This window comes from Strix aluco, chromosome Z, assembly GCF_031877795.1.
Source record: "Strix aluco isolate bStrAlu1 chromosome Z, bStrAlu1.hap1, whole genome shotgun sequence".
NCBI lineage: Eukaryota > Metazoa > Chordata > Aves > Strigiformes > Strigidae > Strix > Strix aluco.
In genome coordinates, this window is record NC_133971.1 from 17,463,081 (window position 1) to 17,478,648 (window position 15,568).

Sequence of the window (15,568 nt, forward strand, 5' to 3'; positions counted from 1 at the left end):
TAACAAGGCCCAGTTTTCAGAGTCCATTAGGTAGGAATCTCAATTTGTGTTTCTGGGAGAAAGTAGACATTAAATTTTCAATAGCAGAGAAGTCTTTAAAAATGTTTTGGAATAACATTTGACTTGGAAGAGAAAATAATCATAGAATCAGAATGGTTTAGGTTGGAAGTGACTTTAAAGATCATCTAGTTCCAACCCCCCTGCCATGGGCAGAGACACCTTCCACTAGACCAGGTTGCTCAAAGCCCCGTCCAACCTGGCCTTGAACACTGCCAGGGAGGGGGCAGCCACAGCCCCCCTGGGCAACCTGTTCCAGTGTCTCACCACCCTTGCAGTGGAGAGCTGCTTCCTTAGATCTAATCTGAATCTACCCTCTCTCAGTTTAAAGCTGTTACCCCTTGTCCTATCCCTACACTCCCTGATAAAGAGTCCCTCCCTACCTTTCCTGTAGCCCCCTTTAAGTACTGGAATGTCGCTATAAGGTCTCCCCAGAGCCTTCTCTTCTCCAGGCTGAACAACCCCAACTCTCTCAGCTTGTCCTCACAGGGGAGGTGCTCCAGTCCCCTGATCATCTTCATGGACTCCTCTGGACCTGCTCCAACAGGTCCCAGTCCTTCTTATGTTGGGGCCCTAGAGCTGGACACAGCACTGCAGGTGGGGTCTCATGAGAGCAGAGTAGAGGGGGAGAATCCCCTCCCTTGACCTGCTGGTCACGCTTCTCTTGATGCACCAGGATATAGCTGGCTTTTTGCGCTGCAAGCACACACTGTCAGCTCATGTTGAGGTTCTTGTCACTCAACAGCCCCAAATCCTCCTTGGCAGGGCTTTTCTCAATCTACTCATCATCCAGCCTGTATTTGTGTTTAGGATTGCCCCCACCCATGTGCAGGACCTTGCACTTGGCCTTGTTGAACTTCATGAGGTTTGCACAGACCCACCTGTCAAGGTGGGTTATAATGATGTGGGTTATAAATGAGAATTGAAAAGGGTAGAAAATTGAAAGGAAGAGTCCCTTGGCGGTGGAGGAGGGGAAGAGAGAGAGAAACCCCTCGCCCCTCCAGCAACAAAACCTCTAGACTCTTGAATTCCATCATTTGGATCCAATTTATGCATCCCACTTTCTTCCCCTCTGTTTTGAAGAGTTTCATAAAGATATTTATTTCTCCAAGTGTTGTCTGTCCTGACACGCAGGAAAGCTGAAAAAGCTCTTTCCAAACATTTCATTGCTACTCTTTCCCTCAGCTCACCCCTCCACCCCAAGCTCAACATTTCTGCACTTTCAAGAGCTTTGCACTTTCCTAGCTTTAGAGAGCATCAGACTCACGTGAAGTCTTGCAGAATAACTCTTGCAGGCTTAAACGGCACTTCAACATTCTTGTGTTGCACCACTTTCCAGTTGAGAATATTCTCAACATCTCCCTTCTTCACTAGGAACTCATCGCAGTTACGGATTGCTGCTTCCAAAAGGACTCGAATAGAAAATGGCAGGCGTGCTGCATGGGTAAGAGGCAAGAAACAAATTAAGTTTTTACCTTAGGGTAATATGTCAGCAAGTGTAGGGTTCCATGTCTAGGGCAGATGGGTCCTCAAGTGCCATCCCCATATTCTCACAAGGCTTTATCCCAAATTATCAGACACCCTTTCCCAGCCTTCAGCTTTGTCAGGTCAGTGCTAACTGATCTGTTCTACTCAATTTTTTAGGCAGATTTATTATCTCAGTCCCTGTGAGACAGCAGGCATCTTTGCTAAAAGGACTCTTTTCCACAGCTCTTCCATCCTCCTCAACAATACTACTCTGAAAACATGCTGTGCTCACCTTGTTTCTTTGCACTTTCCTCTCACTCTTGCCGCTGAACACATACAAAAGCACTAGAACATAATTTTCTACCTGACATGTTGGAAAGCATAGCGTTAGTGATCTAGGCAGTCCCTTGTTCTCCAGAGATGGAGAATGAAACTGAACAGCAGTAGGACTGTGTATCTGCTAATCTTTTACTTCAGGATAGAAATACTTACAGAAGATAACACAAAATATTGTTAGAGCAGTCCTGACAGCTTTACTACAAGCAATGAGTGTGACAAAACCCAGTAAGTTTCTCTGTCCTTCCTTCCCTGGTCCACTGTAATAATAGCTATTTGATTTCCTCTCAGAATATTTACATTCAAAAATCTCTTGAGCAGTTTGGGGCCCCAAGACACAGAAGTCACTTAAGCACTGTGAGACATCATTACTGCTATCATAAAAAACCACCCAACTATTTTTCAGGACACAGTCATTCAGAATCAATTGTTTGTTTTGTTTTGGGTTTTTTAAAAACTTCTTACCCTCCTCCCCCCCTCCCCATTCTTCTGTTGTTAAGTTATTCCATTTTTCTGATGGACAGTGAAAATTGCATCCTTTTTTCTTTAAAGAATCCTAGAATGGATCAGCAGGTAATACCATATATGTATTTGTCTTCTTCTTAAGACTCATCTCTGCTTTGAACACACCAAGTCCGACATTAATTGATTTCTCATTTACACACTATCTGAGCCTGCAATGGATATGCACTGCTGATGTTCAGAGAAAATGTTCCTCCTCTTGCTTCCTGAATTCTCCTTAATCATCTGTTTCCTTTTTGAAAGGGGAAAAATACCCAACATAGACAGCTCTAAACCATACTCGCTTTCTAAGTCAGTGGCACAGATTGTAAGATTTCTACCAGTGCCACATGGAAGATGCCACATTCAGGAAGTGTCAGAGGAACTAAAGGAAAAGCCTTCTCTGAAAGGAGAAGCTCTTTTAAAGCTGAACAATCTTTCTGGATGATTCAGTCATATATCAGTGTTAGGACCTTTCCAGCCTTTCACAGCAGCAGAGCAGTATGTGAGAAAACTTGTGCGTTTAGTTTTGCCTAGTCCTTCTCATCCAGTCAAGAAAAACAAGACTGCTGCGTGCACAGCATGTTGAGAAAATAATACTGTGATCTTGCCAGTATTTCTGTAGTTCTAAATAGCCAGAATTGAATTTTGCTAAAAATCTGTTTTCAAGAACCATCTTTTGAATTCATAGTTCTCTCCAGAGACCAAACACCATCCAATGTTGCAGCATCTCTTCAAGGTTCTGTTCATCAATGTTAATGAAATGCTTTCCTTATGTTGTCAACGTACCGTATCTCACATCTTCCAATTTGCTCAGATTAAAGAACTTCTTCAAAGGCTGTTTAGGGTCCAGTGGCTCCACAATCCGTACAAAAGGGTTGCTCATGGTTATTCAAGACTCTTAGTATCACTAGAACACAAAAGAAAAATCAAAGCCATTTATGGGACATCTGTCCTGCATACAAAGTACATGTCCCACAGTCCCACAATGTATCTCTCCCACATACAAGGCCTGTACCAGACAAAAAGGTACTGCACAGCCTGTGTTAGTCGTGCCCCTTCCCCTACAAATCTACTTGTAACATGTCCTCAGAGATAAAAGGTCTGCAGAAGTATAAGAGCATGGTGAAAAATATGGATATACCACATGGTTTACAAAGGAAGTTCAATGTCAGTACTATTCTCTTCTTTACACTGCTTCTAGACAGCCCTTTGTGTCTCTGTGATCCATGAACCACCATGACAATGTGGTCCCATTTCTTAAGTGGCATTGATCTAAAGCTAAACAGACAGGCATTTGCATTCAAAATTGAACCCAGAAAACATAATAGTTTTACTTGAGCCAGAAAGTGTTACAGACTAAGATTACAAACCCTGACTATCAGAGATGCAAGGAATCCTTCTGACTTCAGAAAGATTTGTCACCACCAAAAAAAAAAATTAAACTAGACTGTACTGTAAACATCATCTTAGTTTGAGATCTTTTCTTTTTTGTGGCTATCCTAATGGTTTACTGGATAAAGCATTCCACTGGGACCTAGGACTTTTAGGGTTCACGTATATAAATTAAAGTACGTTGAGATATTCCCAGTATCAAGGCCAATTAGCATAGAGGGGCCTAAATTCACTCTAGAAACGTCCCTCAATCTCCAGAAAAGATTAATTGCATGCAAACTGCCTAATGGAACAGTCCATAGGACACTCTTAAGACCTGAACTCTGCCCAGGGTTCTTTTGGGAGCACTGGCTTAGGCCAACACATGTCAAGGAACAAGCTAACGATTTAACAGTAAGGACAATTCTTTTCCAGTGCCTGGCAACATTCCCAGTCACGACTAAAATTTTTTTTTTAGAAGAGAGATAATCACAGCCCTGATTTCCAGATCTGCTGTTGTTTTCCCACAGCACTATTCCTGTCTTCATTCAAGTTACATTATCTTCCTTTGTCCCAGTTTTTCAAACAAAAACACTGCCAACAAGGAATGAGATGCACATCCTTTGACAGGCCTTGGAGACTGTTTGGTGCAAAGGGATGCACAAGTCCAGTATTTGTTAAAAACAGTTAATGCAAGGCCAAAGAGTGAATTAATTTATCTCACCTGTCAGGCTCATTGATTGTTCAGGGAATACTGTTATGTGGAGTACATTTATAGGGAATTTTTAAACTATTCCTGCACAAATCATATTTCACATATTTTGAAGACAACCACCAAGTTAGAGGTTAGATTGAGATGAAGAGTTAGTTAGCAGAAATGGTGACAAAGGAAGGTCCAGGGTGTAAAGCAGCAAGATACTATAAAAGAAAGAAAAATTTCCAGAATTCTATCAAACAAAATAACAGAAATTTCTAGATAAAAAAGTTTAATGCCCAGAGAAGGCAGAAATGTAGGCACACCCCACACCACCTCCCCCAAATACATCACCTCTCACATTCCCATCTATGTGTTATTTTCTGAAATTCCTCTTCCCAGCTTTGCAGATACCCATCCTGCACACAAGCACATCAAGTTTTAGGTGTCTTCTTTAAACAGAATGAACTGCTTCGCTATTCCTCTTCTAAGCAAACTCTCTGCTTCTATGACTAAACACGATCAAAATAAACCCCTTCCTTCCTCTCCTTGCCAGCTATGCTCCTGATGAGCTTTATTTTCTGCCGTCCAAGCGGAGAACTTTGTTTTATGCATATCCACTTCTCATGGGAAAGTCTAAGGGTAACTGAAGATAGAAAACACTGAGATATCCCCTGACAGATAAAGCAGATCATTACTTTGATATGACCATAACAAGTACACTGTACTCAGTTCACATAGTCTCATCTGAGTATAAATTGCAGCTGTAACATTTCCCATCCAAGTCAGTGTCTTGGCAAACCACAGCAGCAATTCAAGATGCTATGACACATTATCTACTTGCTCCCATTTCTTTGCCAGACATCACCCTCTTCCCTGAACACAGCTTTTTTAGTTCACAGTATGAGATGCTTCACTACAAACCTGATTTCATCAGTGAGTTACACAAAAAAGCTGAACTGTGGGGTGACCAACACACGTTCTTTTCACCTGCCTGGTCACATGGATACTAACAATGCTGTTACAACCTTGCAACCATTTAGAAATCCCAGCAAAGATGTAAAGTATCTATAAAAGATAGCAACTTGCAGCATTACTGTAGCAAATTTCACAGAGTCAGAGAAGCCTCAGTCATACCAACTACTATTTCCAGACAGTAAATTATAAACCAAGCGACCACAGCACAGAACTCAAGCTAGTGATCTGCCAAAAAAGATGTGAGGGAGCAATACGCTGCAGATCGAGGACACCAAATTTTTTTAAGTAATCACTGAGATAGATACAGATTAACTTGTCATTGCAGCACAGAATATTTATTCACGTTTTGCTGGCACTGAAATGTAAATATGCAAACAGGCTAGCGGGCAGGAGAGCTAACATCTGTCTGCCTGGGATTGGCACAGTGTGCAGGGTCACATGCATTGACCATGTCCAGTGCCCCATGACCACTGTAACAGCTGACCACACATACCAAAGAAAGCACTTGATTTTCAAAAACTATTTGTGTGGAGGTCACATCTGAAATGGGATTCCACACAGTGACCCTCAGGAAGACAGTACAGATTAAGAGGTTTCTAATGGAAAGAGCCATCAGCTACCCACACAAACAGTGCTCATCCTGGCCTTGGAAAACAGCAGCAACTCTAGCCCAAGCTACTCCCCCTCTCCAATTACCCAGACACACTTTCTTTAGTGTTTGTGCAATTCTGGACACAGCCGTAGGACTCCAGAGGTTTCAGCTGATGAAATCTATGAAAATGGTTCAACCGGGGAGATTAAAAAAAAAAAAGGGAGCAGAATCTCCTTACCGGAATCTTCTCAGAGGCTTGTATAACTTGTATAAAGTGTACCAGACAAACAATAACTTTATTTTAGCCCTTCCTGTGCCTACTAATACAATTGATAATTTGGCTCATACTAATGCTGATCATCTTTAAATCTACACTCCCTAACTATCAATATTGTTTTCCACTCACCTTGTTACAAAAATACAGGCGCTTGGCACTGTGCCGCCCAGCTCCATCTCTCGTCAGAGCATGCCTTGATTTCACCCACAGACTGAACATCAGCTCATCACACAAAGTCTGATTTCTGTCTTTTCTCTCTCCCAGCTCCGCTTCTCTCTCCCCCAGAGAAGCAAAAGGGCAGAAGGATTCTAACCATGAATATGAGAAGGGGCAAATTTATTTGGACAAGGTCACAACTTTCCAAATATAAAAAAAGGGAAGCTGTTTTTTGTCCATGCAACATTTGCCCTTCAGAGTAGAGAATGAATCCTTGGCTTTAACAGCTGTTCCATAGTGTCCGTATCTCTAGATATGATACGGGAGAGTTCAAATTTCTTTGGCAACACAACTTTTACATTGTGATACTCTAACAAAGCATTTGCACTAGCAAAATCTGAGCATGATATTCCTCACTTCATCTGTATTGAGTGGGTCTGCAAACTCAGCTTTTACCATGAGAGCTCCGATGTTTACTAGCAACAAAAGAACATTGCAAAAATGTCTACTGTCTGTACTGTGTGTGTGTATCTCTCTGGCAGACTGAAGACCACATCATTTGATGATCATTACATAGGAAGTATGCACAAGCCCAAGGGGACAGAAGGAAAAAAGTGTCTCTTTCCTCATCTTCTCTTAAAAGTTAAACAACTAAATCAAATACACTCAAAGCACAGTAAAGTCTCATGCAGATCTCCACAAAAAGGATTAAAGTATGTAACTTAAGATCACTTTTTTTTAAAAAAAAAAAAAAGGAACATTCACTGGAGATTTAAACATGTTGCATGTGTTGATTTCAAATCTTAAACTGATGTAACTTTTCTGAGTATCCAACATAAACACAGGACTAGTCACATCACAACACCTTCTATTGGAAAAGGACTTAGTTCAGTAATTGAGGTATTACTTAAAGCATGTTCTTGATTGACTGTGGGCCCTGGACACTTTAAAAGCAGCAGTGTGACTTGGAACAATTTCAACAAGCTGAAATTTTACTGAAATGAATGGAATTGAGAAAGCATGCTGATACATCCTGTAGTTTTGCACTTGCAGAAGTTATCTCATGCAGGCCATAGAGAAGGAAATGGCTTCCCACTATTCTTAAGAGAGGAAAAAAGCTTCCCACTGTACTTAAGAGAGAATCTAAAGACACCAGAGATGTTCTAGACATCACTTTTAACATATTATTCTACTCTCTTTAGAGCTGCAGGAGAGCCTGAAGGTGAAAATGAATACCACTAATCAGGCTAAAAGCAACAATCTCTTTCACACCACCAAAAATAATATTATTTTTTTAAAACATAACTGCTTTTATCTTCATTTGTTTTACCAGATCAATACCAGCAATGATACTGTTTTGTATTTTTTTTAGGAATTTCAAGGGATCCCACCCATCTCTCACCATCCAGAATAAAAGAAAACCTTAGCACAGAGAGTACTTTTCTGCTAAAATACATGCTGAGAGTAAGTCATGTACGTTCTGTAGTATTTGACACAAGTGCTGACAAAAGATTCCTGATTAGTTAACAATCATGTTTATTACAAAAATGCCTGAGGACAAACCAAGGACACAGATTTATTTTGTTTGACCTGAAGAAAGGAAAAAAAGGAAAAAAGCCTCTGGGTGAGACAATTTCTGTCTAAGCTGCAGGCCATAAAGTAGGAACAGAACAGGCACAGTCATTCAGCATTTTAGTACAGACATATTAATCTCACTCAGGGATAGGGAACACGTCTCCACCAGTGCCTTTTCTATTCCATCCTTGGTTTCGCAGTTTTCTTTCAAATTATGCGTGGGTGGCTACATTATTAACAGGAAGAGTTCATTTTAAGCATCTATTCATAAAACTAAACACCTAATAGCTTGACTAAAACAGATTTCAAGCAGTAAAAGCTCTTTTTTCCTGCAGAGTGGGTAAATTCTCAGCCACCACTGGGAAGCACACACTCAGCAAAGGGGCGGCCTAGTTGAACACTCTACCAGACACTAGAAATGCTAGAAAAGGTTACACTCAGCCAAAGCAGAGATGGTACTTTATCAGCCATCAAGAAAAGGGGGAAGGCTCAAACTTGCTGGTACTTGCAGGAAATTTGTGAAGAAACTTCCAACTGAAAACTGGGAAAAGGAGAGCTGAGCTGGCAGGACTGCTATGATAAAAGCCCTTGCCTGGTGGTAAGACAGAGGACATCAGGAACACTCATGGCCCTGCTTGGAAAATACAGCATTCTCCACACATGCTGAATATGATCTTACCACCTTCCACTGTGATTACCATTCCTTCTCCTACTCTCCCAAGTTATTTGCCTTAGTTTTGTCCACTCAACCAACTGACATTGTGTGTGTTTTTATATATGTACATGTATCTGTACTTAGCTGCCATGACAAGCACCTCTAAATAGCAAAACCAACTAAAACATCTAAGGGGAGCTCCAGCAGAGCAGCAGGCTGAGCGTGCATTTTCTCACATTACTAAGAATTACATATAGCTGAACAGCACTTCTTAAACTGAGGGCTATTGCTCAGTTCCCCAACAGAAAATGAGTCTCTGTAACTCTTCTCATGGTTTCACATTCTACTCAGCAATGGGCCTTAATTAGAAATGTTGATGACTACTTCCAGTTTACTTAAGTTATAGATCATTTAGCCATGAACAAAGATCTCATAGCAGGTCCAGCATGTAGGAACTTCTGTCCTATTGGAATTACACCATGCTCAGTGTACGCCTACCTTGCTTGAAAAGCAAGGAAGGAAAATATCAATGCTAAGCATATTGCCAGAAGTCTGCATTTTTGATACGGAAAGGCAACCTCTTCAGTATCAGTCAGGTGTCTGAAGTAGTAAAACTTTGGTAAGTAAACACATCCATAACTCAAGTCAGCTTAGAAAAAAACTAATACAGATATTTGTGTGGTAGAAAAAAAATATTTATTTAAATATCCAAGTTGCCCAAGAAAAATGTTTTTGTTACCCTGGGGAGAAAAAAAAAAAATAAAAAAATAAATAGCAACACAACAAAAAAACCCACACACATAGAAAAACCTGGCAAAGAATAAGCACCCCCCCTCGCAAACCCACAAATGCCCCTAGCATTTGGATAGAGTTCACCACCACTACTAGAACAAGCAGAGTCTTGTTTTATAATATATCTAGCTATAATTACTTATGGATGTGCACAGAACAGATGAGTACAGCTACTGTTGCAATAAACACAGGTTTCTTGTTTTGATTAAGAGAAGCTCTTAATATTTAACACTTAACTCTTACTATGACAGATAAGGCCACTATATAAGAAATATACAGTGCTGCATTGCTGTAAGCAGTTGAGTGACAAGATTTCAGTGCTAACAGATCTGAGAAAGGGTCTTTGTGTTTCTCCATTACACAGTCTATCGTTACATATAGATCCTTAAAGAGAAGTCCACTAACAATTTGATGACTAAGCAACTATTCTGCTGGTATAAACTACACCATTATTTCACACCGGAAAAAAATAAAGTAATAAGTAGGGTTTTTTTAAACATTCTCCAAGCAAAGTTTCAGGGATCCCCTATCAACTGTAACACTCAAGATGAACTCTGTACTGGAACACAAATGGGACGCTGGATTGCATACTTTACTGCTTTCTCCAGATGCCTAAAACTTTTATTGCAATGCTAAAATACTTACTTATTCAGAGCCATAATGTGCTACTCTTCCAGTGCACTGGACGGGTTACTAAGTGCATATTCCTATAATCTGTATATTCCACAGGTTGTCATAAGCATTCTGACTATTTCACTTTGTTACCAGCTCTGTATTGCACATATAGGAACTGAAGATTTAGTTCAGAGATCAAGCTTGTGAAATCAGACCTTTAGGTCTTAAAGGAACCCCAGCTCCAAGTGAGCTGGAAGTTAGATGTGTGCCCACTTCTGAGATGTGGATATTAAACTCCCACAAGACATTCCTCTGGAAAGTTAAATGCTACCTCCTCCTTCACTTCAACATAGTCAGTTCACTTACTGCTTAAGGGACAGTCAAAACACTTCTCTTGTATACATCTGGCCAGCTTTTGGTGACCCAGGTAAGCACACATATCCAGTACCCTCAGACAGCCCCTGGAACACAATCTAGCCTTACAGTTAACAAAATCCAGATCCTAATTAAGCAGGCATAAGTGTTAAGAGAATGCTGTGTCAGCAGACTCATCACTGAGTGTCCTAGTTAAAAAGTAGAGACTAATTTTCTTTTTGTTGCAGGAAAATGAGCAGTATTATGCCTGAGAATACAGGGCAGCTTATTTGGAGGCTACAGAACACTGAAAAATGAAGCCTTGAGGTTTTTTTTTTTTTCCTTGAAAGAGCAACTCTGAACTTTAACCTACTTCCTACCTCTGTACAAACTTGCTGCTTATTTTCCCTATGTCTTAGACTGTTCATTAACAAATATGTAGCATGGACCAGATTTAACAAAGAATCAGTTTTCAGTGTTAGTAAAAAAAAAAAATTAAAAAAAAATCCCATATAAGACACAGAAACATGTTCCCACTGATAAGTTAACACAGAAGCACTGCAAGAAGTCTGGAATACAGAGAGACCTGTAAGTGTGTACAACGGTTTGGTCTGAAATTTGTTTACAATTTCAGTAGGCAGGATTAAAAGACATTGCAGTATTGGTCTGTTTGTTTCAAAAGGCTCATGTGAAGGGGGGAAGGAACACTGCAGAGGTGCACAGGAAGGGGAAACAAAATGAGACTACTGTGAATCAGCCCTCTACTCACACAACTACCATTCTACCAACTCTGTGAACTGCTGTCTCTGCACCCCTAAAACCCCTTTTGTGTAACTTGCTACTTGAACCATTTCAGAGCTATCAAAGATATGTAGGTGGAACGAGTCCTTTCAGGATGAAGAACTGATGAGAGGATTACTACTGTTGTGAAATAAATCTGGCATCATGGGAAAGAAGTCCAAACTTTTCATGCCATTTCAAGACAAATCCTGAATTTTTGCTCTGAAAATAATGAAAGATAATTTTCTCACAACAAAAATTGCTATTCAGCTGTTCATGTAGATGATTCCTGCTTTCACACACCCATGGCTTCAGTCTGTAAGCAGAATAAACACGTATCTGATAAGATTTCATCAATTTCAACTAGCTGTCATCAGAGTTTACTAGCCAAGCCCCCTGGGGAGGCAAATTAAGTTTCCACAAAACATTTTTAACTTAACTGGCTTTTTCAGAACAGTTTTCCACAAAAAGGCTAGGGGGGAAAAAACCCCCAAACAACCAAACAAAAAACCCCAACCAAACTAAACACCTTCTTTCACAAGCTTCTGGAGTCCTAACCCTAAAACTGTGGGATGTCCCAATTCCTGCGAGAGAGTGCCCAACCCCTAGAGGAAATCTTCTGAACTAACCACTCCCTAAGGCAGCACTGAAGGCAAGAACCCTGAAAAATTCTTGCCTCCTATGCACACAAACAGAGCAGACTGGAAATTAAGACTCCTCTCTACCTTCTGTCTGTTTCAAAAGAAGGAAAGGGACCACTCTTCACATAGTTCCAGTCATCTTATGTGGATCGCTACTGCAGGGAGGGAGAAAATTTCCTGCTACGATGTGGTGAAATCCTACAGTGAGAGTCTAAGTTGGAAAACACTAGCAAAAAAAGATTTGCTGCTATTCTTACTATTTAATTATTAACAGTTCTTCTGTGGTTTTCTCCAGTTATTGTTTCATCTCTCCCACCATTACTATAAAAACTTAATTGAATAGTATTAAAGTGGGAGTGTATTATCCTCTGGCTACAGGGAACCAGAGAGAAAGAAAGGTGACAAATTACATGTGATATGACAAAAAATGCAGTTTGAAGGCCCTACAGTCTTCAGTTCAGCAGTAGTCTGCAAGATACAGTCTGCAAAGCATCACTAAGTGATCAAACTCCTTCATACATTGAAAACCCCTCCAGCAATTTCCTCTATCTTACAAAGTCCAGGATGAGTAAAGTATTGACAATTTTCCGAGTAACTCCACACACACACCACAGACCCTGGAGAGCACAAGAGTCAGCTGCACTTCCTACTCTATGCATATTAAATTCCTCTTACTTTCTTTGAAGAAGTAACAATCCCCAGAAGTTTATTGGGACATTCTGATAGAGCACAATTGCTTTTAAGCAAAGCAATACTAAATAAACATTCCAGTGTTAATATTTCTCTAGGGTGGTCTTCCTTTACTTCAGTATTATGGATTGATAATGAGCCAGTCTGAACAATAGCAACAGCACTGAGTGCTCAGAGATATTAATTCAATTTCAGTTGTTTGGAAAGAGAATCCTCTGTTTTAGACCAAGTTTCCTGCAGATACTAAAGAATACTGAAGTCCAGATCTCTCCGTCTTTCCCCCCCCCGCCCCCACACCCACGCTAGCTTTAGAGGTGGAAACCAAATATCAAAGTACAACCTTCAGTTAAAAAATAAGAAGGAACTGTGGTGGTGTTATGAAACACAGCAATGTGCTGAACAGATACGCAAGGCCTAATCCATACATACACCTAATCCAGATTCTGAAACCGGGCATCTCCACAGCCACAAACCTCTGCCAGGTTAGACTACACGGTGAATATCTGCATCTGTGCTGCAGCCTCCATGACTGTTATTGTTACTGAGCACCTGCACCTGCTGTCTGTGCCATGAATTTTGTCACCCAAAACAAAAAACCAAAACTATTAAAACCTGTCTCTTTACTTAACATAAACTTCACCTGGTAACGCTTTCATTCCATCCCTTCTGTGTCTTACCTATTTACGTTGCAGATTTATTGGTTTTTTGCAACACAGCAAGGTTTCTGTGCACTTGATATGTGCACTATCCTCTACTATTTAGATGCTACTGAAACACCAACAGACAAGGCTGGAGCTGTTCTAGTATGAAAGTTAATGAAAAAGGTTTGCCCCGGTGAGGAGAGGGCAGCACAACTCTCCGCCATTCCCGCTCTTCACCTCTCGCTAATCCATTCTTCTTTCTCAGCTCTGCAATAGCCGACTCCCGTACCTGGTGTGAACAGGTTCAAAGCCAGGTCTCGCAGACACCACGCCTCAGCCGGCCAGGGCCTGGCCAGCCGCTCCGCTCCCTGCCCCCCTGCAGGGCGGCGGGGGGCCGCACAGCCTGCTACTGCCGGGAGACGCGGTCACGAAGCCGCCCGCAGGGCCGCTTTCCGCCGCAGCACCGAGCCGCTCCAACGCCCCCCTCCAGCCCCGACCCCGGGAGCCGGGGCCGCCCAGCCCCGCCGCCGCCACCGGGAGACCGCAGGATCCTGCATTCCGCCGCCGGGGCGGCCTAGCCCGGCCTGGCCTGCCTCACCACCGATCCCCGCCCTCCGCCCGGACCCGCACCCGCCGCAGCTCTGCCCCGAGGGACGCCCCTCAACCCCCCACCTTCCCCCACGGCCGGCAGGGCCCGGTACCGCCGGGTAAAGGCGGCGCGGCGGCTTCGAGGCACCCGAGCCGCGGCCACCAGGAGGAAGGGAAGCAGGGCGGCCGCGGCCCACACTCACCGGGGAGCGAGGAGGAACAGACCGCGGCCGCTCGCCGTCAGGAGCCGCCGGGCGCAGCGATGGAAGGGCTAAGGGCGGGCTGGCTCCGCCCCGCCGCCCTCAAGGCCGGCCGCGGCGGCATGGAGGCTGGCTGCCCGAGGGGAGGCGGGAGGCGCAGCCAGACGAGTGGGCAGGCAGCTAGCTAGCTGCCAGCAGCGCGGGCTGGCCCCTCCTGGAGCCGCTGCCCTTCTGGGATGGCGCCTCTCGCTGGGGGGGACGAGGCGAGGCAACACTGATCAATGTGGAGGGCTGGTCCCCGCGGCCAGCGGGTGGGCACGGGGTGGCAGCGGGGCCGAGGCCGGACCAGGTGAGGCCTGTGCTACGAGCCGAGGCGCGGGCAGCGGGCCGTGGTGAGTGCTGCCCCTGGCACGAGTGCGCGGCGCTCGCTGCCTGCGCTCGTCCTCGGGCTTCGGAGCGGGTCCGAGAGTCCGTCCCTGAGGCCGGGACCTGAAAACGATGGTTGAAGGGGTCTCACTCGGGACACCGCCTGACGCGCAGGACGGCTTCGTTGTAGCAGCGCAATAGGAGAGGGACCTTTAGTAGCCTCCTGGAGCTCACGGGCTTGTCAGCGAAAGCAGCCTGTTACTTATAAACTAGTCAAGATCAATATCATGGTGCCAGTATTGATGAACAATGTCAGAGGACAGGGTGTCCTAGAGGACCTCATCAACATCACCTCCACAGCCGAGTGCTATGGGTTGTTTTTCAGTGTCCGCCATGCCTACAGTAGAACAGTGTATAGTTTGGGCCTGAACAAAGTAAATTCTAGGAAAATCATTAGATAAATAGGAAAAGGGAATTGCATAGAAAGAGTGTAGATGTGGCTTAGAAGTCTGGAGAAGGTCTTGGAGAGCAGTGGCTAGAAGGCTTGCTAACCACTGAGAGTCTGAACTGGAGGAAGAGAAGGCCATTAATGTTTTGGTTTTTCCTTGAAGAAAACACAGGCTAAGTGCAAACAGGGCTACTTGCTGGCTTTGGTGCAGAAGAGCAGGTCTCAGATGAGCAAGCTGATGCAAAGAGTGAAAATGGAAGTGCTTTGCCGTGCTTGGAAAGAAGGATAAAACCTAGAAAATGCTCAAGATGGCTCTCCTGGTTATTTGTGGGTTGGGTTCCAGTAGACTGACCTGTGTTAGCAGATCCTCCTGCCTGCACACTGTCCAGCTAGAACTTGCAGCCCAGGGAAAATCAGTGGTAGGACCTCAGGGTCTAGCAAACAAGATACATTGTGTAGAGGTTTTTTTAAACTAAATACTGAAATCATGGCTTTGGCACACCTGATTTTATTGTTACAGTTAAGACTTCTAGGGCCTCTCTGTAGTTAAACCTACTATTTTCTGACTTGATACCTCTAAATGTCCTGTCATCTACAAAATATGGTACTTCTGAGTTATCATTCAAAATCTTTTCCAGGTTGTCCTGTCTTCTGTTCAGCATAAATATCTTGTGGAGTAATTTACAGGCACTAAGTTGTCTTTTTAGAATTCAATGAGTTTTTAGACCACATAATTTGCTTTAACAAATGGTTAACTTGGACATGAAACTGGGCATTCATTCATAATATTC

General features: G+C 43.1%; 1 protein-coding gene across 3 annotated transcripts in view; it reads right to left on the reverse strand.

Annotated features, from left to right (window-relative positions):
- ACO1 (aconitase 1) overlaps window positions 1-14,148 on the reverse strand; it is a 37,876-nt gene extending 23,728 nt beyond the window's left edge. Inside the window, exons 1-3 of one of the 3 annotated variants that reach the window (XM_074811796.1) lie at window positions 13,967-14,148; window positions 3,151-3,271; window positions 1,325-1,493 (exon numbers count right to left, since the gene is read on the reverse strand). In XM_074811796.1, coding sequence (XP_074667897.1) covers window positions 1,325-1,493; window positions 3,151-3,247 — 266 coding nt within the window. In that variant the 5' untranslated portion in view covers window positions 3,248-3,271; window positions 13,967-14,148. Of the gene's footprint in view, window positions 1-1,324; window positions 1,494-3,150; window positions 3,272-11,928; window positions 11,945-13,464; window positions 13,481-13,966 lie in introns of those variants that run through there. The other 2 variants (XM_074811797.1, XM_074811798.1) reach the window with 2 other exon arrangements.
- Between the last annotated feature and the right edge of the window lie 1,420 nt (window positions 14,149-15,568).